This window comes from Chrysemys picta, chromosome 23 (assembly GCF_011386835.1).
Source record: "Chrysemys picta bellii isolate R12L10 chromosome 23, ASM1138683v2, whole genome shotgun sequence".
Taxonomy (NCBI): Eukaryota; Metazoa; Chordata; order Testudines; family Emydidae; genus Chrysemys; species Chrysemys picta.
The window spans coordinates 7,432,054-7,457,352 of record NC_088813.1 but is presented as its reverse complement, the minus strand read 5'-3'; the positions used below and the strand labels follow the sequence as shown (position 1 = coordinate 7,457,352).

At 53.2% G+C, this 25,299-nt stretch overlaps 1 protein-coding gene across 5 annotated transcripts in view; it reads left to right on the top strand.

The window, feature by feature from the left end:
* PTPRU (protein tyrosine phosphatase receptor type U) overlaps positions 1–25,299 on the top strand; it is a 282,850-nt gene that overhangs the window by 209,097 nt on the left and 48,454 nt on the right. For 4 of the 5 annotated variants that reach the window (XM_065576904.1, XM_065576905.1, XM_065576903.1 and 1 more), the window contains exons 15-17: positions 17,303–17,460; positions 21,422–21,612; positions 24,566–24,638. In XM_065576904.1, coding sequence (XP_065432976.1) covers positions 17,303–17,460; positions 21,422–21,612; positions 24,566–24,638 — 422 coding nt within the window. Of the gene's footprint in view, positions 1–11,563; positions 11,594–17,302; positions 17,461–21,421; positions 21,613–24,565; positions 24,639–25,299 lie in introns of all 5 variants that reach the window. The other variant, XM_065576906.1, reaches the window with a different exon arrangement.

Below are 25,299 nucleotides of genomic sequence, written 5' to 3'. Positions count from 1 at the left end.
AACCACAGTATCTTCTGCACAGCCGCTGGAGCGAGCTGGTGGCCCCTTAGAGCATTGGGCAGGGGCAAGGCAGGACAGAATCTCTTTATTCAGTCTCCTGCAGCCTGAGGTCTTGGCCTAGATCTGCTCTGGTAGGAAAGAGACAGGCGCATAACTGGAGTACACGGACGTGCCGAACCAGGCACGGTAGATGGAGTTGGTAGTTTGAGAGAGCAAAATCATGGAGTCTGGAGTGTCCCACTTTCAAACTTGGGGGCCTAAGTGCTGTTTTAGGTGTCCAAATGGAGCCTCACAACCTGAGCATGGGGCTTCTTGTGCGTAAGGATCTGTCGATGCTGCCATCGGAGGTGTGACGGCAGCCCGTGTAGACGCACCCGAGCTAGCTTTGCTCTAGAGTGCCAATAACAACGGCAGTGAAGCGTCAGCAGCAGGGGCGAGGCGCTCGGGTACGTCCCCAGGATTCTGGGTGGGTTTGTACAGCCCATGCTGCCGTGGTTTCACTGCTGCTGTTCTCGGGGCGAGCTGGATCCGAGCTAGCGTGGGTGTGTCTACACATGCTGCAGCCACCCCTCTGATTGCAGTGTAGACAGAACTTCTATCACATGGAATCCAAACGGTCAGAGATGGAGGAACCCACGGAGTCTGATCTAGACCAGTGCCAGTGGCTGGTTCTGCTCCCGTCACTGTTCTCCAGGGCTTTGTCCAGTCTTGTCCTCAGTGACCCAAACAATGGTACTTCCACCACTTCCCTTCAGTGTCTATCCCACCCTCTGGCCGAGCTCACCAATGCTCTCTTGACATTGTCCCTAAATTATCCCTTGCTTGATTTCTTCTCATTACTCCGAGTTTTACCCTCTGTCCATTTCCTCTTGTTCCTTAGGCGTTCGCCCTTCAGGGGGACAGTTTTCAAGCCACTTCTTTGTCCTTAGCCAAGCTATGAGATTCCTCTTTTCCCTTCTCACTCTAGTCCCCGGGCCATTTTTGATGCTGTTCTCTGAACTGCCTTCACCTTGCCAACATCTGTCTGGTGTGGAGGTGTCTAAACACGGACAGAATGTTCCAGGTGCAGTAGGACAAGAGCTGAATAAAGAACTATCAGCGACACACACACACACACACACACACACACACACACACACACACACACACACACACACACACACACACACACACACACACACACACACACACACACACACACACACACACCAATCTAAGAAAAAAGGCACAGTAAGAGAAAATCCAGTGACCAGTTTCATTCCAGTGCCGACTCGGTTTTGTTTCTCAGACTATCACTCAGCGATGCAGAGATTTAATCACTTCTCAGCGTCTGCTGGCTTTTTTTAAAAATAGAAATTGATTTTGAATTTTTGCAAATCAGCCCATGAAATCCCTGTCTCTCGTTCTTGATAGTGTGACAAAGTGACTGCATCGCGTCTCAGGGGATGTCTGCGCTGCATTCCCAGGGTGTGAATGCAGCTCACGGAGACATCCCTGAGCGAGCTTTCATCTAGCTAGCTCTGGTCCTGCATCCGTGAAGCTGCAGCAGCCTCGTGAGTAATTACCCAGGGTTCGGGGCAGGCAAGCCATGCTGATGTGGCTTCACTGTTCTGGAACCGGAGCTAGCTAGGTTGGTATGTCTACACAAGTTGCAATCACGCCGCGTGACTGCACAATAGACATACCCTGTGAGACTTAGTAAGAGAGTTGAACTCCCATGCAGGGGACTCGTGGGTTGAGTCCCAAACAGCCAGGCCCAAGCTTGGGATACACGGTGCTCTACAGATGGAACCGGAACATGTCCCCTTCTTTACTGATTGAAATTCTCCTTCCCACCCCTCGCCAGGATACGCCCCCGGAGATGGTGCATGTGGTTTCCGAGGGGGCTGGGAGTGAGTGGCTTGACACACAGTGTATCAGGCAGATCACATGGAATAAATCCATGAACAGCCTCCAAATGAGGTGCTTTGTTAATTGGATAAGAATAGCCCCCCCTCCCCAATATAATAATTCAGGTAAAGCAGCCAGCTGTTCTAAGGAGAGAGAAACTTACAACAGAGCTCAGAGAGGGAGGTGGGCACACAGGGAAGACACAAGACTGGATGCCCAGAGATTTGGGTTCTGTTCCCAGACCATGGCCCTGGGGCAGCTCATAGTGCCCCTTTGTGCCTCAGTTTCCCCACCTGTAGGCTGGGGATACTGATGCTGACCTGCCTGGCAGGGAAGGACACGCAGAAGAATCCACTAAAGTTTGGGGGCACCTAAGAATGCCTCCAATTAAAACAAAATCCAATTCTCCGGGGATTGGGGTTGGGCTCTGAACTTTGTGTGGCCTGGACTCAGCTTTATCATGGGCAAGGCTGGACCGTCGGACCTGAATCTCCAAATGCATCTGACTCTGGGGAAGAGCCAGGCTCACAGCCATCGCTGGTGCTGTTCTCCGGCCTCGTGCAAGTGCTTGCAAAGGGTGTTAGACCTGCCACTGGGCCTGAGCTGTAGGCAGGTGCTAGGAGGGCCTCTGGGGTGACCTTCTCCTAGGGTTACCATATTTTGTGCCTCCAAATGGAGGACACTCCAAGGCCCACGGCCCCGCCCCCAGCCCCGCCTACACCCCTGCCCAACCCCGCCCCCTCCCCAAAGTCTCCGCCCCCTCCCCTGCTTCCCGCGAATATTTGATTCGCGGGAAGCCTAAAGCAGGTAAGGGGGGTGTGGGGGGAGGAGGCGCGGCCCAGGCTGGCCCCCTGGCGTTTCCAGCCTGGGTCAGCTCGGGCCCTGGGGTGCCGGCCCCAGCCGACCACCCCCGGCCTGCCCAGCACTGCCGGCCCCCGGCGGCCCGGCAAACCCCCGGGCTCCCCGCGGGCCCGGCTGACGCGGCTCCCCGCGGGCCCGGCTGACCCGGCTCCCCGCGGGCCCGGCTGACCCGGCTCCCCGCCGGCCGGGGTCCCCGCGGGCCCGACTGACCCGGCTCCCCGCCGGCCGGGGTCCCCGCGGGCCCGACTGACCCGGCTCCCCGCCGGCCCGGCCGACTTTGCTCCCCGCCCGCCGGGGTCCCCGCGGGCCCGGCCGACTTTGCTCCCCGCCCGCCGGGGTCCCCGCGGGCCCGGCCGACCCGGCTCCCCGCCGGCCGGGGTCCCCGCGGGCCCGGCAGACGCGGCTCCCCGCCGGCCGGGGTCCCCGCCGGCCCGGCCGACCCGGCTCCCCGCCGGCCGGGGTCCCCGCCGGCCCGGCCGACTTTGCTCCCCGCCGGCCGGGGTCCCCGCGGGCCCGGCCGACCCGGCTCCCCGCCGGCCGGGGTCCCCGCCGGCCCGGCCGACCCGGCTCCCCGCCGGCCGGGGTCCCCGCCGGCCCGCCTGGCCCGGCTGACCTCCCGATTTTCCGGACATGCCCGGCTTTTGGGGATTTCCCCCCGGACGGGGATTTGAGCCCCCAAAAGCCGGACATGTCCGGGAAAATCCGGACGTATGGTAACCCTACCTTCTCCCCACTCAGGGCAGCGGGTGTGGGCTCTGGAGGGAGCTGCATTTGACCTATGCTGGAAAGGATCTGGGGCCTGATCTCATCCTGACACTAGATGGGGAGGGGGCAAAGCGGGTGTTCTGAGGATTTCCCCTGCCCCCCTCAGCAATCCCATTATCTCTGCACCTTTGGGTGGCTGTTGCTGTCTTTGCAGTCCTGCAGGGCTTGGCAGACAAAGGGATATTTACCCACATCCCGTTGAGCCGCTGCAATTGGCAGTGTCTGCTGCATCTCCTCTGGAACAAGCACACAGCCACTCTTGGCTCGTGAGGAATGGGCTTTGTGCCTACTGAGAAGACCGCCAAAGCGTGCCAGCGAATGCTGCCATTCCCCCGGCTCAGCCAGCCCTGTCTTCTTCAAAGGATCCACACGGTTCCCAGTGAGCTGTGGCCTCTAGGGGTAACTCCACCTCTGCTGGGCGTTCGGGTGTGGCTGGTGGGTTCTATGTCAGTTAATTAACAGAACCCCAGACCCAACCACCCCTGGATCTTTACCTGTCTTATCTGCGTAGGTGCCAGCCTGCCACCTCTGTAGTAGCACCCTAAGGCATTACAGAATCTATCCTCGCAGCCCCGCTGCGGAGCAGGGACGTATCTGTTAGGATCAATAAATTATCCCCATTTTGCAGATGGGGAAACGGAGGCACAGAGCAGCGAAGCTACTCGCTTTGGCCACATAAGGAGCTTGTTGCAGAGCCGAGGACTGAGTCCAGTTCAGATCTGCATGTCCCAGCTCTGCCCTGCCTCTCTCAGGTGTCCAAACAGGGACCCCCCAAGCTGAACCCTCACCATGAACTCAGTCACAGGTGTGAGTCCCCATGTGGTTCCAAGCCCAGCCCAGGGCACGTCGGCGGTTTGGCTCCGGTGGGATGGCCTAGGGTCATCAGGCTTTATTATAAAGCCAGCTTGGTAGCGTCCCTTTAAGAGGCGTACCTGCATGGTGGTTTGGCCGAGGTAGCTGCTGAGAGTTCCCCTCAGAGTAGGCTCGCTTGGCTAGAACAGGCCACCGAGCTCTCTGCTTGGCCACTGCTGTTCTTGGGCCGAGCCTTTCTTTATTCCCTGAGCTATGGCAGAGGCTGGCGCCCAGCGTTGGCTGGCAGCAGGATGTAGGGCCCTCCCTGCACGGGGTGTCAAGGCAGGAGGCAGGCAAGGTGAGCGTTCGGTGATAAGGGACTACGGCACGGGAGTCGTTCTGCCAGGTGCTCTCCCCCCGACTGACAGCTGAGTCCCTCCCTCCCTCCCGCTCCCTGGCACTGGTTTGCTCTCTCTGTCTGTCACAGCACTTTGGGGGCACAGAGCTCTGTTAACAGGAAGATGGCGGTGGGGGCGATTTTGTGTCAGCGGTTTGGCCCTGGACGATGTGTGACTGGGGATCGGAAGCACCAGCTTGGGTTACAAACATCAAGCCCCTGCTCCTGTCCGGTGAAATCTCCGTCAGAGCCCAAAAGCCGTACGACCCCTAGAAGGGGCGTGCTAGGCAAAGGGCTCACCCCCTTGCAGTATCCCCCAGCCTTTTGATAGCTTGCTGATAAAATCATCCAGTCCCTAAGAAGTCAGATTATGGGCGGGCGGGGGAGGAGCAGAGATGAGGGCAGAGGTTTGGGGTCACAGCCCCTGTACAGCCTCTTAGCCATTTTGTGGCAGAGACAGGCTGTTAGTCCTGGATGGAGCAGGGCTAGTTCCACTTCCCCGTAGCTCTGCCAGTCAATGCCCCTCCTGGCCTGCAACAACCGTTCTAGTCCTGGGCTCCCCACACAGCTCTGCCAATGCCTGGCCTGCAGCGCTCCCTGCTATTCCAGACCTCACCCCCAGCTCTGCTTCTGCACTTCCGTCCTGACCTGTCCAAGAAGCCTTGCTGGTCTGTGCCCGGGCTCCTGAGGGGGACATCTTGTGAGTGAGCACTGAATCACACTCTGCCTGTTCCCAGCTGTTGTGTGCGTCCACACCGGCCTGCGTTGGCATCCTGCTGGGTCGATGCTTTCACACACCGGGCCCGTTATTAAGACCACGGACCCAGTGTGCTGGGTGCTGCGCAGACAGGCACAAAGAAGTTACCATCTGAAAAGCTATAGGCCCGATCCTGGAGAGTGGGGAGCAATTCCTGGAGGTGCTGAGCATGGTTGGCTCCAGTGGTTCAGCCCCTGGCAGGCTCAAGCCCTCGGGGAGCAGCGCTGGAGATGCTAACACAAGTCCTGGTGGTGCAGTGGGCCACGATCAGCCAGACCACTTGGAAAGCCACGTTCACTCTCTGTTGCCAACAGGACCAAAGGTGCCGGAGCAACAGCAAGTTGCCCTGCCACCACAGAATCTGGCTTTCCTTGGCCTGGCCTTCCCCACTTTCTGCCTCCCCCTTTTCACGTTCCAGCCGGAAGCCCCAGCGGAAGATGCAGGCTGTAGGCACAAAGGCAATGCATCCTCTCTGTGGCCTGGCTCCACTACACCCTGCTTGGTATTCAAAGGGTCCTCACAGCCTTTCTCATGGATATTTTTCTCCCTGCTGCTTTATCCAGCCAGAGCTCTGTGCTTTCACTGATATCTCTCCAAGAGAAATTGGACCTCTTCTTGCCTGACGTTGGTTGTCCTCCCCCCGCCCTTCCCTCGACTCAGAGTTGGTTTTTTCTCCTAGCATGCCAGGCTGCGGATTCATCTCCCATCTCCTGCTTCTGTCTCTGTTTAAGAGCAGATAAGCAGAAGGAAGAAAAAGAAATAAACGAAAGGGGTGGTTTTATCCCGTGAGCCCTGCCTGGGCATCGCGTCCACCCTTCGACAGCAGGGTTTGTTTCCTCAGCCGCATGGCCAGCTGAGAGCCAGGAGCCAGCCTTGTACCCTCATCCCAGCCATGTCCAGTAACCTCTTAGGGCCTAGGCCTAGTGGGAAAGCTCCCAGCATCTCTCTGCATCAGATTGTTCAACTCTACAAGCCACATACTTCTTGTCCAAGGCAGCAGTTTGGGGTGGGGGTGGGGTGACTGGGGGAAAATAGTAATGCATTGGTAAAAGGATGGTATCCTCCCATGGGGCCACATTCTGATCTCGGTTACACCAGAGTAAATAAGGAGTTAAGTCCATTCCATGTGAAAAGAATAATTAACAATCAGACATAATGAAAAATACAGCATACCAATGTCTGGACGGGCTATAGCCCACCTGCTTCAAGGCATAAACCAACCTTGACTATCAAGGGTCAGGAAGAAACTTCTCCACTGAGCATGCTATTCCATATTGCCCATTAAGAAGGAGACTTCTTGCCCCTTCTTCTGAAACAGCTGGTCCTGGTCACTGTCTGAGGTGGGACGCTGGACTACCTGGTCTGATCAGTCTGGCGATTCCTATCAAGCAGGAAGTCAGCAGCTTGGCTGGGATTTCAGGTGTCTCTCCATGAGGTCTGCCCCTTCCGTGGCTCTGTGCAACAGGAGCTCTGTCCAGGGATGTGGTGTGAGACACAGGAATTGCAGCTTGTGAATTTCTGTGCAGGAGGCTTTCAAGGCATCTGATGGGTTTTACATGTAGATGTTTTTTGGGAGGGGGAGTTATTAATGCCAAAACTTACTGCAAACCACCAACCAAAAACAGCCCCCCAAAGATTTTGTTGAGCTCATCTCTCAACTAGACAATCAGCTTGTCACAAAAGGTCATGCCAATCCCTAGCTCTTACAGAGCGCTCTTCATCTGCAGGGTGCCAATGCTTTACAAACGAGGCAAGTAGCATTAGCCATGGCTGGGGAAACCAAGGCACAGAGCAATGAAGGGACTTGCCCAAGGGCACCCAGCAGGTCTGTGGCAGAGCTAAGACTAGAAACTATGTCTCCTGAGTCCCAGTCCAGGGCTTTAGCCACTAGGCTACACTGTCTCAAAGCAGATTCTAACTCCACTCATGAGGCTGGGGATGCTCCCTTGGGTGGCAGAATAGCTCAGTGGATTGAGCATTGGCCTGCTAAACCCAGGGCTGTGAGAGACTTGGCACTATAGCTGTCCTGTACCGTCGGTCGCATGGTCTGTCCAGTGCTGCAGCTGCAAGATCCCTTCTCTCACCGTCCCCACTAATGCGGCATGTCACCAAGGCCTGCCTTTGGACCTGAACCAATTCATTGGGATCTAGCTCTGGTAAGGAAGACAGATCCTCGAACAAACACGTTGGGCGACGACTGATGTTGCACTTGTTACCTTCACCCTGATTGTGCTGCACGGAGGGTGCCAGTGTGTCCTAGTGAGGTTGTCAAAGGTTACAGAGTGGGAATCCCTGATACTTTTCTCTACAGAGTCTCTTAAGCTACTGGGAGAGCCCAAGCTTCTGGTGCCCCTGATCATTATAAGGCCTGTTGATTTAGGCAGATGTCCAACCAGGGCACTTAAGATGGAAGAAATACAGCAAAACACTTCGAAAATCAAGTGTTGAGATGCATTTGGGGGCCAGCAAGGGAGAGTGACCTGTGGAGAAGAAGATCTCCTAGGGAGCTACGTGAGGTCTATGGAGAACCAAGAATAGCAAATTGAAGTGAAACCCTGACGACTCCAGTGGGCAGGGCATGGGGCTATGCTGACAGGAGACAGGCCAGCCAAGGATCTCTTGGAAGGACGTCCTTATGGTATCCCACCTCTTGCCCAACCAAGGAGAAGATGGAGGGATAATACTGAGCAAGAACTAAGAGCTATTATTATGAATGACCATCAGTGGGAACAATATGCCCTGGCCAGAAAGAGGTGGGGGCAAATTGTGCAAGCAGCCAATGATCTCCATGGTCTATGAGCCAGGGAGTAAATGAAGTAAGTAAGTTGCTAAGAAGCAGGCCCAGCCTTCATGGCTTGGATCAAACCACACACGCCGACAAGGCCAATGGCTCTCTGTTGAGTTGAAGGCATCTCTGAAGGCAGAACGTTTCACCTTGGTGAGATTTTACCAGCACTGCAGCTCCAGCGGGAATTTTTTCTGGGGCTCTTCTGCAGAGGAGTGTCTGCCCCCAGCGGGCTGGACCTGAAGCATTCTGGAATCAATAAAACTTACCTGGCAACTCTGTCAGTCTTTTGCTGTTCTCAGGTTGTATTTCCTGTGTCTCACAGCGCATCATTGCACTGAACTTCCTGCCAAAAAGCCTGCACTAGGGAAATAAAAATGGTTGCAGCCTGCTATTAGTTAGGCCATGCCAAGCGTGCAATGCCTCTACCACCCCTTGCGTCCACACACATTGTAAACTCAGGATGAGGGCTGTAGCTAAGGTCTGGTGGAAACGGGGAAGGCCGGGAGATACAAGCATTGCATCGTCTCCCTGCAGGATGGTGCCGCTTGCTGACTGTTTGGTCCAGCAAATCAGCATCACCTGCATCCCGGCCCAGGATTCTGAAGAGATAGATGCTTCCCTATCTGGTCTAGAGGTGCACCTCAGCCAGAGAGATAAGCCTTGGAAATAGCCCCAGCTGCATGGATTTGACTGTGGCATTTGCCGAGTGCATTTACTCTGGAAGCTAAGTGGGGTGAGGTTCCCTCCCAGGGGGAGAGGCAGGGGCTTTCCAGGACACCCACCGCTGGGCGCATTCAGAGAGCAGCTACTGCTCCCCCCATTGTTTGCTGGAGTGCCGTTCTCTGAATGGCTCCCTTTTACTGAAAGAGGCCGGAGGCACAGCTATCTGGAGGGATCATTAAAAAGCAGACCTGTCATGCCGGAGAAGAAAGGGGACCAATTAAACTCCTTCCCCTCCCAGGATTCTGAAACAGCAATTTAAGGCAAGTATGTTAAGAGCCAGGAGGAAAAGCCCATGGGCCAAAACCTGAGCTGATGTAAATCCACAGAGCTCCATTGACTTAAAAGGAGCAATGCTGATTTGCACCAGCTGAGGATTTAGACCCACATTTGTTCTTATTATCGGCTAAGGGTCAGAGCTCAACGATACCAGTGTAAATCTGAAGTAACCTCATTGACTTCAATGGGATTACTCTGGATTTCGTCAGCGTAATGGAGATCAGAGTCTGGCCCTTGGGAACGGGTTCTTGAGGCGCTGAGCAGAATTTTAAACTCTCCCTCTGACCCTTGCCAGCCATCTCCTTCCCAAGCAAGTACCCGCGAAAGTAGAGCAGGGCAGAGTATTGTTCCATCGCTGTGGGGTCTGTAGGTTTTTAGCAGGGGGGAGGGGCTGGAAAACTGATTTGCTTCTACACCTAGAAATCAACGCTGCTGAGTTAAAGATGGATCTGAGCCACAGACTTCAAATCTCGGTCTGGCTGCTTGAAATCCAAAGCTGTTTGGATGCTAGAGTTGGTCCAAAAAATTTCTGCAGAACGGTTTGCCTCAGGGAAATGCTGATTCCACAGGAACGTGTTGAATCAGTCAGATTTTTCAGCAGGCTGGCCAGCTCCCTGGCAGGCTGGCTTGTTGGCTCTCTGGCTGCTTGTGTGGTGCAGGTGAACTACCTGGTTCCCCAGGTGAGCTACCTGGTTCCCCAGCTGCTCAGGGGCCGGCTCCCTCGTTCCCTGGCTGCCCTGCGTTTTTTGAAAAATTCTGTTCTGATTCTTCCCATTTCCCCTCTCCCCTCCAAAGATTCCATTTTTGCAGGAACTTTTGCAATTCTGACTTTTCCTTTTGATTCAGAAGGAATTATGTTTCAATGTTGCACATTTTTCCATGGAACAGAAAATCTGGTTCCCGAGCAGCTCTAGCCAGGTCTGGGGTTAGGCTGAACTCTGCAGCATAGGTGATCTCCGGAGGATTTTAGAGCACAAGCTGTCCTTGCTATTCGGGGTCGTTGGGGTTGGCAGGGTTCTCTGCACTGGGCTTCTTTCCACCCCTAGGATTTCTCTAACAGTTTATCTCAGTCCCCTCCCATCAGCACTCACCAAGGATCAGCGTTGCAGATAACCACTGCTTTGATTTTGGTTTAATGGACTCCCATTGTTGTTTATGTTAATGATTGGCATGGCGGTGCCCTGGCACATGTGGGGTAATCAGTTTTGTAGTTACACTGTAACCATTTGGTCATTGTCACTCTGCCCTGGGCTGCCTTTTCTAACAGCATGGCTTGGTCAAAAATACCTAGATCATTTGTTGTCTGTAGTAAATAGTTTGGTGATGGAGTGTGGAAGGAAAGGCCATTTGTGATGCACTTTAATCATCATTAAAAATAGCAGAGATTTCCCTGTGCTCCCATGGGAAGTGAGTGGGACTCTCCATTAATAATTCTTATGACTAAAGGCGCACACAACTTCTCAGCTGTTTTCTTCCATCTCCCAGGGGGGTGGGGTGGGTGAGGGGGGGTTTCTCTACTGGCGAGAAAGAGAGCCAGGCCTGTTGCTGCACTCCTAATGGAGCTGAAAGAGGGAGAAGTGGCATCATGGTTTGAGAGAAATAGTTTTAAAAGGTTATATAAGCAGGCTTATAATGTGTGTGTTTGCGCATGTACTGTCACCACTCCTGCAATACCACAGGAGTGTGTGTGCACGCACTGCTCTTTATAGCAGAGCTCTGTGTCTGTCCTGCACCCCACTCCTAGAACACAACAGGTGTGGAGACACGGGTGTGTTGGGGGAGATGGAGAATCATCCACCAAAGAAGGAAAAAGCCAGTGCAATTTGACAGGTCCTTTTTGAGAGGGGAACTGGTGAGAAACGGCTCCCCTGGGGGCGAGTGCATTTCCAAAAGAACCTGTTCTCGCTGCCCGGTTACAAGCCAGTTCCCAGGAGAAAAAGATAAGAAGAGCATGCCCGTGACCCTTTGAACATGCCTGGTCTCATTGAGGGGGGTGGGGTGTGTGTGTGTGTGTGCTTCACATTATTGTCCTGAATAGAATGATTTATTGTAAGGTGATTCTTGCGTCTCCTCAGGCCAGCTGTGAGCATGCAGATGTGTTGCCTTTCATTTCCAGCAACTCGCTTTCTTTCTGTCGTTCCCCCTCCCCTCTCTCTCTTGCCTTCCCTGCCTCGGCACCCATCCACTGCATGGTGAATGGAGCAATCTTTGGCTTGTTGTCATCTGAGATTCCAAATAAACCTCCCCCTTCATTACTCTGGAGAAAAGCTGCTTATGCAATTTCTGCTGTTCTCTTTGTTTGCACGCTTGCCAGGAGGAACTACTATTCCTATTCCTATTACCCGTAAGTAATTGTCATTCTCTCTCGCTCGCTCTGCCGCTCTCTGCTCCGGCAAGTTTCTTTCTCTGTCAAGTAAATTTTAAGTGCCTCTTTGGCTTGTTAAAAAATGCTTCCGAAGTATTCACAGGCTTCCAGATGGCACCGAAAACATACAGGGACCCATTTCCAAAAGAGCTCAGCATTATGGGAACACAGGAACCATCAACCCCAGGTCCAGCTGTTGCATTATCCTCTCTGAGGGTATGTCTACACCGCACGCTTCTTTTGGCTGCGTGCAGTGTACACACCCGCACAGCTGCCCTAGTGTGGGAGTCTAGCTGGGGAGGCTTAGGTGAGTGGAAATGCCTGAAGGTTGTTTGCTGGAAAACATACCTTACATGGTTCTCTGCTCACCCAAGTTGTGCCTTCTGGTCTGTTTTTAGCGGTGTAGTGTCCTGCGGCCGGAGCCTTCCCCTGCTGCAAGAAAAGACTGCGGGGAAAGGCTCTGGCAGGGGGAGGCAGCGGTGAAAGTCTCTGCCGCTTCCCCGCTGCCGAAGCTTTCCCTCGCCGCCTTCCCTCTGCCAGAGCCTTTCACCGACACCATAGCTGCACGGCATGGTGTGGATGCAGCTTGCTTTTAATGTCTCTGATGTCAGCGATTGGCTTAAACCCTCAAGCCCAAGGTTTATGATCCCTTCACCCTTTAGGTGCTGGGCTCCCCCCTATGGGGGCTGAGCCCATGAAAATCAGCCCATACGCATCCCAGTGGGAGCTGTGGGGCATTGAGCGCTTGTGGAAATCTGGCTCTGCCTAAATGAGAGCTGGGCTTTTTGGAAAGGCTGGTCTCCAGTGTGGGTGCTGAGCACGTGAAAACCTGTTGCTGAGCTCTTGTGAAAATCTGGCCCGGAGGATCTAATTTATCTCCGAATCCAGTGCAGCTTCACCCGAGATCAATGGGACCCCCTTATGTTTTTTGTTTTGGCCTTGGCTTTATCTGACATATTGTAACGGCAACTCAAAGGCATGTTACATTGTCACTCCTGCAAGGGGGGGATTGTGTTACAGTGTAATTGCTGCATGGGTGGAGGGAGTGGTGATCATATTACATGGTAATTACTGCTGGGGGTGGGAGGAGATGGATGTGTTACATTGTAACTACTGCAGGGGGGCGTCTTGTCACAGAGTAAGCCTTCTGGTGCAAAAGCCTCCGATGGTGTAACTGAAAAGCTGGTTCTCGTGTAATTTCAACCCTTCCAATTTCACGGGGAGCCCAGTCCATCCTTCAGCGAGATGCTGTGTCACAAGCGTTCCTTGTGTGCCTCTCCTTCCTGGGAGGAAGTTTCTTGTTGGCAGAGCTCACTGGCAGGGGGAAGCCGCAGCTGGCATTATTGTCCTTCTACAGCTGCTGTTGCGGGGGATCAGTGCAGACTGGATTCAGAGGCTAAAGTTGCCTGAAATCCAGTTCCATCAGCCAGCAACTCCCCTCCCCACCAATGGCCTGTGAGGCTCAGCCCCAGGTGTGCTAGACTTGGAGGGGAGCTCAGACTGCAACCTTTAAACGCCGATCTGGATTTTGGACCATCTAAGGCTTGGGGAGGATCCGATCTGGAGTTTTGCCAGGTACAAGGTCTAGACCTAGCTCTGGGACTGGATTCCAACTCCCCCCCGCCCTCAGCCCCCCAAATGTTTGGTGCAGACTAGAGCGGGTCCAAAAAATGTTGCTTTTTTTAAACCAGAATTTGGCGTTTTAAAACAAAAAATGTTAGCGAAAAGCTGCGTGTATATATATATTTTTTAAAGTTCTGTTTTTTCAGCAAAACTCAACATTTTGAATTGTCAGGTTCCCCATCCCCTGTCCCCCACTTTTCACCAGTGAATGTATGGACTCAATGGCGCCTCGGGTGTTGATCTTGCGAAGACTTGTACAGCTCCTTAACTTACCTCTGGGTGAAAATCAATGGAGCTGCTCTCAGCAGTAGAGTTCAGTATGCATGTGAATGGTGGCAGATCAGGGCTTAAATTCTGCATTTCATCTGATCTATTTGCCTTTTTCCTTTTCCGTGCTGTAACTTTCCCCGCCTGCCTTAATGTGGGAAAAGCGACAGCAGCAAAAGAAAAATGAAAACGGGGGCAGGAACCTTCCAACGCTTACATCACTCAGAGGGGAAAGGGAAAGGAAAAATCAATGTTTTGATTTTTTTTTCCAAAAAAATATTTCTTACAAAACGTGGCAAACCTGAGCCCATGCTCCGTTTCGAACCCTGCAAACCAGAAGCAATCGAAGCACTTTCTCCCAATGTTGACACCATTTTTCAACCAGCTGTAGTTCAATCTCTCCTCTTGTTAGCCTCCCAAGGCTCTGAAGGTCCCTGTCAGGGCTGTATCCCCACTTTGAACTTTAGGGTACAAATGTAGGGGCCTGCATGAAAACTTTTAAGCTTAACTACCAGCTTAGCTTTGATCCGCTGCCACCATCCCAATGGATTCCCTCCCTGGGAAGCCTTGAGAGACCTTCACCAATTCCCTGGTGAATACAGATCCAAACCCCTTGGATCTTAAAACAAGGAGAAATTAACCATTCCCCTCCTTCCTCCCACCAACTCCGGGTGAATACAGTTCCAACCCCCCTGGGATCTAAAACAAGGAGAAATTAACCATTCCCCCTCCTTTCTCCCACCAACTCCTGGTGAATACAGATCCAACCCCCTTGGATCTAAAACAAGGAAAAATTAATCAGGTTCTTAAAAAGAAGGTTTTTAATTAAAGAAAAAGGTAAAAATCATCTCTGTAAAATCAGTATGGAAAATAACTTTACAGGGTAATCAAACTTAGAGAGCTCAGAGGACTCCCCGCTAGTCTTAGGTTCAAAGTACAGCAAACAAAGATAAACACTCTAGTAAAAGGTACATTTACAAGTTGAGAAAACAAAGTAAAACTAAGACGCCTTGCCTGGCTTTTTACTTACAAGTTTGAAATATGAGAGACTTGTTTAGAAAGATGGGGAGAACCTGGATTGATGTCTGGTCCCTCTCAGTCCCAAGAGCGAATGAACTCCCAAACAAAAAACACAAACAAAAGCCTTCCCCCCCCCCCCAAGATTTGAAAGTATCTTGTCCCCTTATTGGTTCTTTGGTCAGATGCCAGCCAGGTTACCTGAGCTTCTTAACCCTTTACAGGGAAAAGGATTTTGGAGTCTCTGGCCAGGAGGGATTTTATAGTACTGTACACAGGACAGCTGTTACCCTTCCCTTTATAGTTATGACAGTCCCCCCCACCCCCCAATGTTTATTCTGTATCAAGCTAGAAGGACCACAGCAGCAGTCTGCAGGCTGGATTGCCCCAGCTTTTGGTGCCTTGAGTATGGAACGTGTACCCCAGAATGAGAGGGATGGAAAATAGCTCCTCTTGCCGGCTAACTACAGTAACAGTGAGGGTTGCTTAGCACAACACCAGCTGTGAGTGCCCGGAGTCATTCAGAAGACCTCCCTGCCCATTGCATTCCTGTTCAGCTGGCCAGGCTTTCCCAGTAATGAATATCACTACAGGCAAGCCAAGGCCTTGAGAATTATGGGCAGGAACTTATTAGATGAGGGCGGGGGGAAGCCTTCGCACAATGCAGATGTTCTGCTTCCTTCCACCCTCCCCGGGCAGTTGGAAGTGGGGAAGGGGCAGCTTTCCCCAGCAGCAACTTGTGCTCCAGGGAAGGGGCTAAGGGCAGTAATTGCCTGGAGGGGGGGGTGAGCTGGGCCCCGGCACAAGCTGTCCTGGAGCCTTGCCGGGTGCAGGGGAAGGGAGTCCCCCACAGGAGCAAGGATGGGAGAGTGACTGTCTGGGAAGGGAGGCGTGTTCTGTGGGGAACGAGCTGCATTGGGAGGATTCTTGCGATGCCTCCATGTTGCTCAGAGATTGCCACAATCCGGGGCGGTGGCTTGTGCTGCCCTGTGCCGACTGTCTTCTGGGCATCGCCGGACACCTGGCAAATGTAGTCACCTCGTACAGAAAATAGGCCTCTGATTGTACTGGGGGGTGGCTGAGCCTGGCTCCTTGGGGTCTCAGGGTGTCCCCTGCAACAGCCGGCTCAGTGGGTCTGACCCCACTGCCGTGAATGATGTTCTACCCCTCTGTGCTGTGGGTGAGGATGGGAGGTAGTTAACACACCGTGGGACCCAGGGCAGGCAGCTTGGAAGCAGCACCGTTTGCCAGCCTGTCGTGTCACGGCAGAGAGCTTCTCCTCTACCTGCTCTGGGGCCCAGTGAAGGAGTTCTGAGAGCGGCAATCCAGGGAGCGCTGGGGAGTCGAGGAGAGGGGGGATGAGTGGGACACCAGTCTGTCTCTAGGCTGGTGTCTTCCTTCCACTTGGACTGCGGGGAGCAAAACGCAACTCACGATTTACAGGTGCCTGTGTGAGAGGAACGGGGCTAGCTAACAACGGCTGTGTGAGTTCCGAGGCCCTTTTCCATTTCTAACTCCAGGGCTTCCTTCATTTTTATGATTTGTATTTCCGTAGAGCCTGGGAGCCCTAGTCATGGACCAGGATCCCATTGTGCTAGGCGCTGTACAAACACCGAACAAAAAGCCTGCCCCAAAGAGCTTGCAAGTATCAGACAAGAGCTAACAGATGGACAGACAGACAGGGTGCACGTGTGACAATATTGGTCAGCGCAACAAGTCGACAGGCCCATGGCCTCTCGGCAGGCTGCCACGGCGGGAGGGGAGGAGCCGAAACTACTGTGGGTTTCACCAGCAATTCAGGCCCAAGATTTCAAACGCGCCCACTCCTTTTAGGAGCCTCACTTTTGGGGAACCCAACGTGTCGCACGCAGGGCCTGATTTGCAGGTGCGCTAAGCTGGAGTCCGGGGGGAGGGCGACACACGCTTGAGCATCTGTGAAAATCAGCCCTGGGGTGGCGCCAGCTGGGCCCCTGACATGAAGGCCACCAAAATAGGCCCTGAGGTCAAGATTTAAAGGATGGGGCCCTAAAGTGAGGCTCAGGTGTTCTGATATAGGCACCCGAATCAGTGGGCTGAATTTCAGAGGGGCAGAGCGGCCAGGAGACTCCCCTGGGTTACATTCTGCACGTAGGCTCCTAAGTCACTTACGTGCTTGGGAAAATGTCATCTTTTAACGGGCGCTGCTGAGTGCTCAGTCCTGGATCCTCCAAGGGAGTTAGGCTCCTTACCGTCCATCGTGGAATTTAGGAGCCCACAGGCCTTTGGGGATCTGGGCCTTTGGGCTGTCAGGGGTTTCGGTGCATGGCTGGATCCGAGGCTGGACACCATTGTCCGATTCCCTTTCGTTTGTTTGCGAACCGGCTAAGCAAATAGGCCCAGAGAGTCACAAGTGCCTGGAGATTCTGGGCACCCAACCTGGGATGCTGGAATGGGGCCTGGTTTTCACAGGGCCGGTGCTCAACCCTCGCTGAGTACGTCTACGTGGTGAAGGAAAACCTTTGGCCCTGAGTCTCAGAGCCTGGGTCAGTTGGCTCAGGCTTGCAGGGCTCGGGCTACTGGGCTAAAAATGGCAGTGTAGCTATTTCTACTTGGGCTGGAGCCTGGACTCCCCAGGTTTCAGAGCCCCGGCAGGACGGCCAGCACTGCTGGGGTTAGCCCCGCAGCCCCTGAGACAGGTGACCCAGGTGAAAATCAGGCTCGTGGTTTTTAAATCGGAGCCTGTGCTTGGAAATAACCGTGTGGCTGAGCATTACATGTGTTTGCTTTGTAACCCTCCTATAGGAAACCCGTCAACATGACCAAAGCTACAATCAACTACCGCCACGAGAAGACCCACATGATGAGCGCCATCGACCGGAGCTTCACAGACCAGAGCACCCTGCAGGAGGACGAGAGGCTGGGCCTGTCCTTCATGGATGCGCACAACTGCAGCAACAGGGGTAAGGATTAGGCAAGAAAGTGCCCAGAGGCTACGGTGACGGGGGTGGTATAATATCCTGTATAGAATGGAAGGGTCGGTTCGGCACCTGTCCGTCCTGCCCTCCCCACTTAGAGGAGTCATTGGTATGCACCGAGTGGCGTGCTAAAGTGCTCGAGAACAAAGTGAATTGGGTTTCCGTTTCAACAATAACGTGGTGCTACAAATGGTTCACAAATCTGAGCTGCACGACCGTGATTAGCCAGCCGCCTGGCTAATCCACCATTGCGCCGTCCGTGAATCTCCCATTGACTGTGTATCACGACCCCACTCTCATCTGTCTGTGCGGGGCTTCTCCACCGAACGCAGCTTATCGTCATTCGTTACGGGAATTGGTCCTGCTTTGAACAGGGGGTTGGACTAGATGACCTCTTGAGGTCCCTTCCAATTCTGATATTCTATGACCCTATGACGGTAGCCCCGAGAGGCCACACTCGAGATCCGGGCCCCACTGCGCTAGGGGCTGTACGCGCGCAGTGAGAGACAAGCTCCGCTGTGAGGCGCTTACAATCTAAATAGGCCAAATGAAGAGTGGGAGGGAAAAGAGAGCTGGGAGGTGTCCAAGGTCCCACAGCAGATCAATGGCAGAGCCTGGAAGAGAATCCAGGTCTTCTGAGTGCCCTAGTTCCCAGACAGCGCTGCCTCTCAGCTTCTTTCCTGCTGCCAGATTGGGAGTCAGATTTCCCCTAACGAGGCTCTTCCCCATGGGCTACAATTGCTGTCATGCCATCTTCATCCACCGGGACTGCACAGTTTGTACCGCCTGCCAGGGCTCTGGTGCCCGGCACCAGTGACTGCCCATGCGAATAGATCAGCTCGACTGCAGGATCCACCTGGGCTCTTGACTCATTTTTTAACCTGGCCCTGGAAAGCACGCGTCTGCCTGTGGATACCTGCCCCCCTTTCAGTCTGTGCAAACAATACTGCAGGTCCTCCCCACACGGAAAGAGTCCCTGGCCCTCTCTCTATCCCCGGGGGCAGCGATCTCGTCAGAGCGACCTCACGCGTGTGTGTAGAGCCCTGTCTATAATACGCCAAACTCCCTCAAGACGTAACTCCACTGGAAAAAGCAGGTGGGTGGGGTCTGAGCTGCAAAATTCAGATCCGGCTCTCAGCCCCCCTGCTCCAAGTTGTGAACGATGGTTTCAGTCGGCCCCAATGTGACTGGGAGCCAGCCACAAAACGGAGATCTGGATGCAGAAACCCTGGGTGGATTTGGATCCAGGCGTTTAACTTATGCCGAGCGTGGAGTATATCACGGACAGCTTTCTGTTGTTCTGGATAGACGTGGGGCTTGCAGGGTGAAAAGTACACGGTGCTCATGTTAGAGGGAGACTGATAATTTCACACCCGCTGGCGTATGCATTTCTAGGCTGATTTAGTTGTAAAATAATTTGTTCTATGCCCTAGTTTCAACCATATGCTAATAACATCTGTTACTATAACTTCAAGATGCTGCTTGCTCCCATCTTCCCTGTGCAAAAGACAGGATTAATATGGTTCCCAGCATTGTCTCACAGATAATAGAAGCCCAGAGGGCAACCTTTTCCTCCTTTGATATATCTGGATAGGTGTATTATTTTTGAGCTACTGCCCTATTGTGGCTTCTTGAAATGCTCTTAACGAGACTGGTTTATATGAGCATTTTCTCCTCCAAGCATCTGAGAGCCTGCAGCCCAGACTCACCGCTGTCTTACACATGCCAGAGTCAATGGGGCTGCATCTGCTTCGGCCAGAAGTGGATTTAGGTTCATTTCTGGGCGGCCGTGCATGAGAAAGAGGCTTCTGTGATGTTAGACACGGGCCTGATTCTGCTCTGCTTACACTGATGTAGCTCCGTGGAGTTGCTCTGAGTTTAAGCTGGCGAAGGGGGGAGAGCAGAATCTGGACTGTAGCATCAGAGACCACAAACGGATGCTCCTTGCAGCGTTTGAAGGGATGTAGAGACTTGAGCTGTTCCCGATATCAGGGAGTGAGACCTCACCTGTGCCTCCTTAGGGGAGCGCTGGGGAGGAAAGCAGGCGGTCTCCCTGCTGATGAGGACGTCTGCCCATCCCGCCACTCGACAGAGAGCGGGTACGGGGCAGACAGATGCCAGCTGAGCCGGAGTCTGACTTTCCCCCCTAACTGAAGAAAATAGCCCCATCCCAAATCTCTAAACACCAGTGTCGAAAAAACACCCAGCTGAGCCGCCTGCAGGTGACAAGCGCTGGCACAGCCTGACGTTCTCAATCAACTTTCCCCAATAAAACAGACCCCAGAGTCCCAGCGCAGGCACCAGGAACCTTCCTGGAAAATAAAATGGGGGGAGCGTTCTCTAGTGGTTAGATGCTGGGCTGGGAGTCAGGACTCCTGGGTTCAGGTCCCAGCTCGGTCCCAGACCTCCTGTGTGACCGTCCCCTCCCCGTGCCTCAGTTTCCCCATTTGTCAATTGAGTAAATAATAGTTCCCGCTGTCACAGGGTGATGTGAGAGCACAGCTAGTGAATGGCTGTAAGGGTCCTTGGCTGAAAGGAGCTATTGTGCATAATTGCAAATTATTATCATCATTAATTTTAATTGTGTTCAATGTCCTACAAATCATCATAAACTCCAGTTCATATCACCCATGTTTCATCCCTCCCCTCCCCCGCATCACCGTATTCCATTCACAGTCGCTCTCCTGTCAGTGTAATGACATGTTTGAGGTCCATTCAATAGGTGTCGTTTCACTTCACAAAGGCTGAGACAATCATTTACCCAGGGACTAAGACATTTACCGAAAGCGTCTGCTTTTCTTTGCACGCTGCCTGCACTATTTCATGTATGGGGTTTCCTGCATTCTGTTACCATATTAGCCCTCCATTAGCTTTTCATAACCCCCGCGATGCAGACACTAGAAATCGCAAAATGTGGATGGGGGATTTGGCATTTTCTAGCAGATGCAAGGAACCCCTGGAGCTTTATGAATGAACCAGAAAAGATTGTTTAGACGCGTTCGGGTAACCACAGCCAGAGCTCAGTCTTACAGAGGAGATACTTGTTTGCAGTAGGCACACAATGCTGCCATCCAGAGAAATGCTCTGCATCGAACAGGACTCTTAGCAAAGTCAGAGCTCAGAACTTTGGGTGGGAGTGTCTGGGGAATCCTGAGAATTAATCAACGAGTAAGGTAGTGATGGCTCATCATGAAAAAATACAGACTCGCGCTGAATTTGGCCCAGATGGGCCAAATTCTACTCCCAGTTACGTTGGTGTCAGTATTGAATAACTTAACCAAGTACTGACAGTGAAGTCCGCTGACCTCAAGACTAGAAATAAGACGCCGTTTCAGCTGTGAGGATAATTAACCATTGGAAGAACGTAGGTCAGGGGGCGGTGGATTCTCCATCCCTTTCAGTCTGTGAGAGAAGACCGGACACCTTTCTGAGACATCGGAAAGGTGCGGGCTTCAGAGAGAAGTGACTGGGGGCTGCCTTTTTGGCCTGTGTTGTGCAGGAGGTCTGACTAGAAGATGATCGTGGTGTTTTCTGGCCTTAAAGTCTAGGAATCCCTCCAGAACGGATTGAGAGCACAGTTTGACCTCATCAAAGCAGTTGTTTATTAACATTCTTATTCCTCCCCTGCCCCCCTGCTTTAACTAGGCCATATTGAAGTATTACGGTGCTAGTTTTAACACCTTTCCGGGCCCCGCCCAGCTGCACTGGCCATTGGTGCTTGCGCTGTGCCCTTCCAAAGGGTAGCGACAGCTGCTCCTCCAGGGGGCGCTTCCACAGAACCCCAACGGAGAATCCGACGTGGCAAGAGCGCCCCCTGCAGCAGGCTGAGCGTCCCTGGGCAATCTCACCAGCTCAACTCTGCTTAGCTTGAGCAAATTAGCCAGGCGCACCAGCCCGCTGTGTGGTCTTCTGAACTCCTCCTGTGCCTGTCCCCCGCGGCTCCCAGGTGACCAGCGCAGCAGTGCGGTCAACGAGTCCAGCAGCTTGCTCGGAGGCTCCCCCCGGCGCCAGTGCGGGCGCAAAGGCTCTCCATACCACACCGGGCAGCTCCACCCTGCCGTCAGAGTGGCCGATCTCCTCCAGCACATCAACCAGATGAAGACAGCGGAAGGCTATGGCTTCAAGCAGGAGTATGAGGTGAGAGCTGGGGAGCGGTCGGGAATTCCTGCCTACCACCCTGTGCTTTTATCCCCTTCGCCTGCACCCGCCTCCCACCCCCACCCCCGACGTAGCCGAGGGGAGGGACGGGGCGGGGCAAAGGCAGACCGCTGGATTCAGATCACTGGGACTCCGGCCTGGGGGTATTTCTGCAAGCGTGGGATGCTGCAGACACGGGCCAGCGCTCATCTGAATAATGGGAGTTTGAGGTCAGATGTCTCATGAAGCACCAGGGCCCAGATCCTCAAAGATATTTAGGGGCCTCACTCCCCTGGGAGTTAGGTGCCTAAATACCCTGGAGGATCCGGGTCCAAATTAGACACGAGCAGGCGGGGCACCTCAGCCTTCCCGCGGCGTGGTGTGTGAATCTCTCGCCCCAGCAGCTCCTGGGCTATCATACCCTGAAACAAACTAGGCCAAAACCAGGCCATGTCCACAGTTTACTAGACAGTCCAGGAAACGTTCCGCATGCTGGGCCCTCCCCTCCCAGATCTGCCCCTGTAGACGGCTCCCCCCTTTGCAAACCCAGCTGCACTGCTCTTTGCCCAGCACGGCTGGCTTCAGGACAATGTCAGGTCCACCCCTTGCTATCCTGCTGAGTGCATCTCTCTCCGCCCCGTGATAGACGCCCACTGTTCTCCCTTGTGCGGCAGCCGTCCTGCCTGATCAGCGTAGATGGTCTCCTCTTGTTTTAATGCAGAGAGCGTATGCCCCCAGAGTCATTAATGCCTCCATTCCTATCCCTACCCTATTAGGCTGAAGTAGGTATAATGGTGAGATCTGCTTTCTGACACTTGCTACAGCACGCACAGCAGGGCTGATTTCCTGATTCCTTGGTGTCCCACAGGCCTGGCTATTGAAATCCCCCAGTGAAATTACTGTTTAATGTTCACTTGTTTCAAGTGCAGGAACCTTTTCGCCCCCTCTTTTATGTATTGGACAAACCCTGGTTAGTTATAATCATTAGGGCAGCTTGAAAAACTGCTGTATGGGCTCCGAGCTAGTCATTTGAAAAGCACTTCGATATTATGGGTGGGGAGAAAACATGTAATTTCCTTCCACTTTCTGCCTCTTATTCCGATCCGTGAATGTTGCTGTTATTACACACCAGGCTGTTCTATGGGGAGAGAAAAAGGGTAAGGAAAGACCTGGAGAAATAAGCAATTTGTAATGCTCTGAAACTGAGGGATTTTTGGAACTGAAATTTTTTTCTGGCACATAGAAGCTCCCAGAAATGTTCTCTGGTTAAAAAAGCAGATTGAAAGTCGGGACTCTTGGATTCTGGTCCTCGTTCTGCCACTGCTGCACTGCGTACCCTTGAACTAATCATGTCACCGCCCGGTGCCTCAGTTTCCCCTTCTAAGAACCAATAATACAGGCTTGGCTCACAAAGTAGTGGTGGGGCAGTGAGGATTAATGATTTGATGTTTGTGAAGCCTGTGCTGATGTTTCTGCAAGAGAGATGCTGCCCACAGAGCAAAGTGTTGTTATTAATATTTGGTTTTCAGACAGAAATCTGATTCATTGGCATTGACTATTCAGATTGGGGTAGTGTTCGGAGGCCCCAGTCGGGATCTGGACCCCATTGTTCTCGGTGCTTCACAAACACACAGAAAGATGCACTCCACGAAGAGCTTACAGTCTAACAACTTCCTCTGGCCTAAGGAAACCAGACTGTGGTGTGTGTTGTGTGGCTGGACAATGTGCCGTGTGCCAGGGAAGTCCCTAAAGACCCCAGCATGCTTTCCCCAAGGCACTTCTTGCAATGTGCGATTTCCTCATTGCTATACATCACTCGATAAGGCTAATCAAATTCAGGCTTCAGGGCATTCGTTAGTTGCGTGTGAGGATCAGGAAGGAATTCCTCCACGTATAACGCTGAACAGCTGGCTAGGCCCAGACACCTTTAAGTCAGTCTTCTAGAGGGACCTGCTTTGAGAGTTGCTCTGATGGGACAAATTTGTGTGTCATAGTTTTGCGATGTTTGTGCTGGGAAGTGGCAGTCCAATGGCATCGCTGTGGATTGGGTCCTTAGTTTGCTTCACAAACATGAACTGGTTAAGCTTGACAGGACCCCGGTGGTACGGCCTCGTTTGGCAAACTGTGTATGGGTCTGGTCCTCCAGGGTCAGAAAAGTTTAATTTAAAGTGGAACAGGTGCAGAGAAGAGCACCCAGGAGGATCGGGGAGTGGAGGGCCGAGGAGACCGGAAGAGCTCGGCGTGTTTAGTTTAGCAAAAAAGCTGAGGGGGGATATGACGGCTCTCTGTAAATACATTAGTGGGTAAATAGCTCTTCACTCTCCTTGCTATTTAAGCTAAAGGCCAGTGTTAACACACCAACAAATGGGTATAAACTGGCCAGGAACCAATTCAGGCTGGAAATCAGGAGAAGGTTTCTAACCGCAAAGAGGTGCGGTTTTGGAACAGCCTCCCAGCAGGAGTTGTGGGGCAAACAACGTAGTTAGTTTTATGAGAGAGCCGGACTCGTGTATGAGTGCAGTGGTATGATGAGGTTGTTTTGTGATGGTGGGGGGCAGAGCTCAAGAGCTCTGGGGCTCACGTCTGGTTTATGTCCTACATTGCGGCTTGAGGGCCAGGATTCTCAGGTCTGGTGTGTCATCACGACCTTGCAGCTCAACATTGTATCGTGATGAGCCTGAAAGTCCTATTCTGGGACCCTTTAATGTCCCGGAGCCTTCAGCTTGTTGGGTGTGGGATCCCCCTTGTCAGCAAGTGGGACAGTCCCCCAAAGCACCATCCTCACTTCGCCCCCCACCCAACTCCACCGTCAAAGTGCTGGGCGAACCGCAATGGGTAGTGCACCTAACCCTAAGCCTGGAGCATGTGATGGGGGGTTTGCTGCAGGGGCTGCCAGAGAGAACCCCACGTATCTGTTCCCTGGATAGATAATAGACTTTTCTGCTTTCTTTAGAGTTTCTTTGAAGGCTGGGATGCATCCAAGAAGAAAGACAAGACCAAAGGGAGGCAGGATCACATGCCAACCTGTAAGTGCCTGAGACAAAGGCTTTAAAAACAACAGAAAAACCTGCCTGCCTAATATCGGAATGCTTTGAAACCTCTGCCAAGAGTCTCCTAGCAACGCACAGGCGACAGGGGTGTGGAGGGGTGACGCGCTGGGGGACGTGCTGGCCTCTTCACTCCACGGACCTAGGCTGCGCTTTGCTCTTGAGTGTTGTCATGGTGGTTGGTTTCATTTTTGTCCCCCCCAGAGATTTGCCTCACCCCAGTTTTGCCTAGCAGAGGCCCAGGCCTGGGACAGCGCAGACTGCTGGAGATCCCCAATGAGGTGCACTGGCAGAGCCGTGTGTGGGGAGCAGCTGGGAAGTGAGGGGCGGTAGGTCGTGCCTGTAGTGCACTGGCCGAGCTGTGCAATGGGGTGGGGCAGGACTGGAACAGGAAGGCTGAGGGCGCTGGCAGGGCTGCCTTGGGAGAGCAGGACGGAGAAGCGCTGGCAAAGCTTTGGAGAGCAGCTGGCCGTGGAGCGGAATAACTGCGGTGAGTCAGGCCAGGATTGGGGGCGCGGGGCAGCTTCCCTGCAGAGTAAAATCCATCAAATTCATTGGGGGAAGAAGCCGAGCGAATGTGTTGGGCGGGTGGAGTGTGGCAGCTATCCCCGTGCACGGGGCACCTTGTCTATGGGGTCCA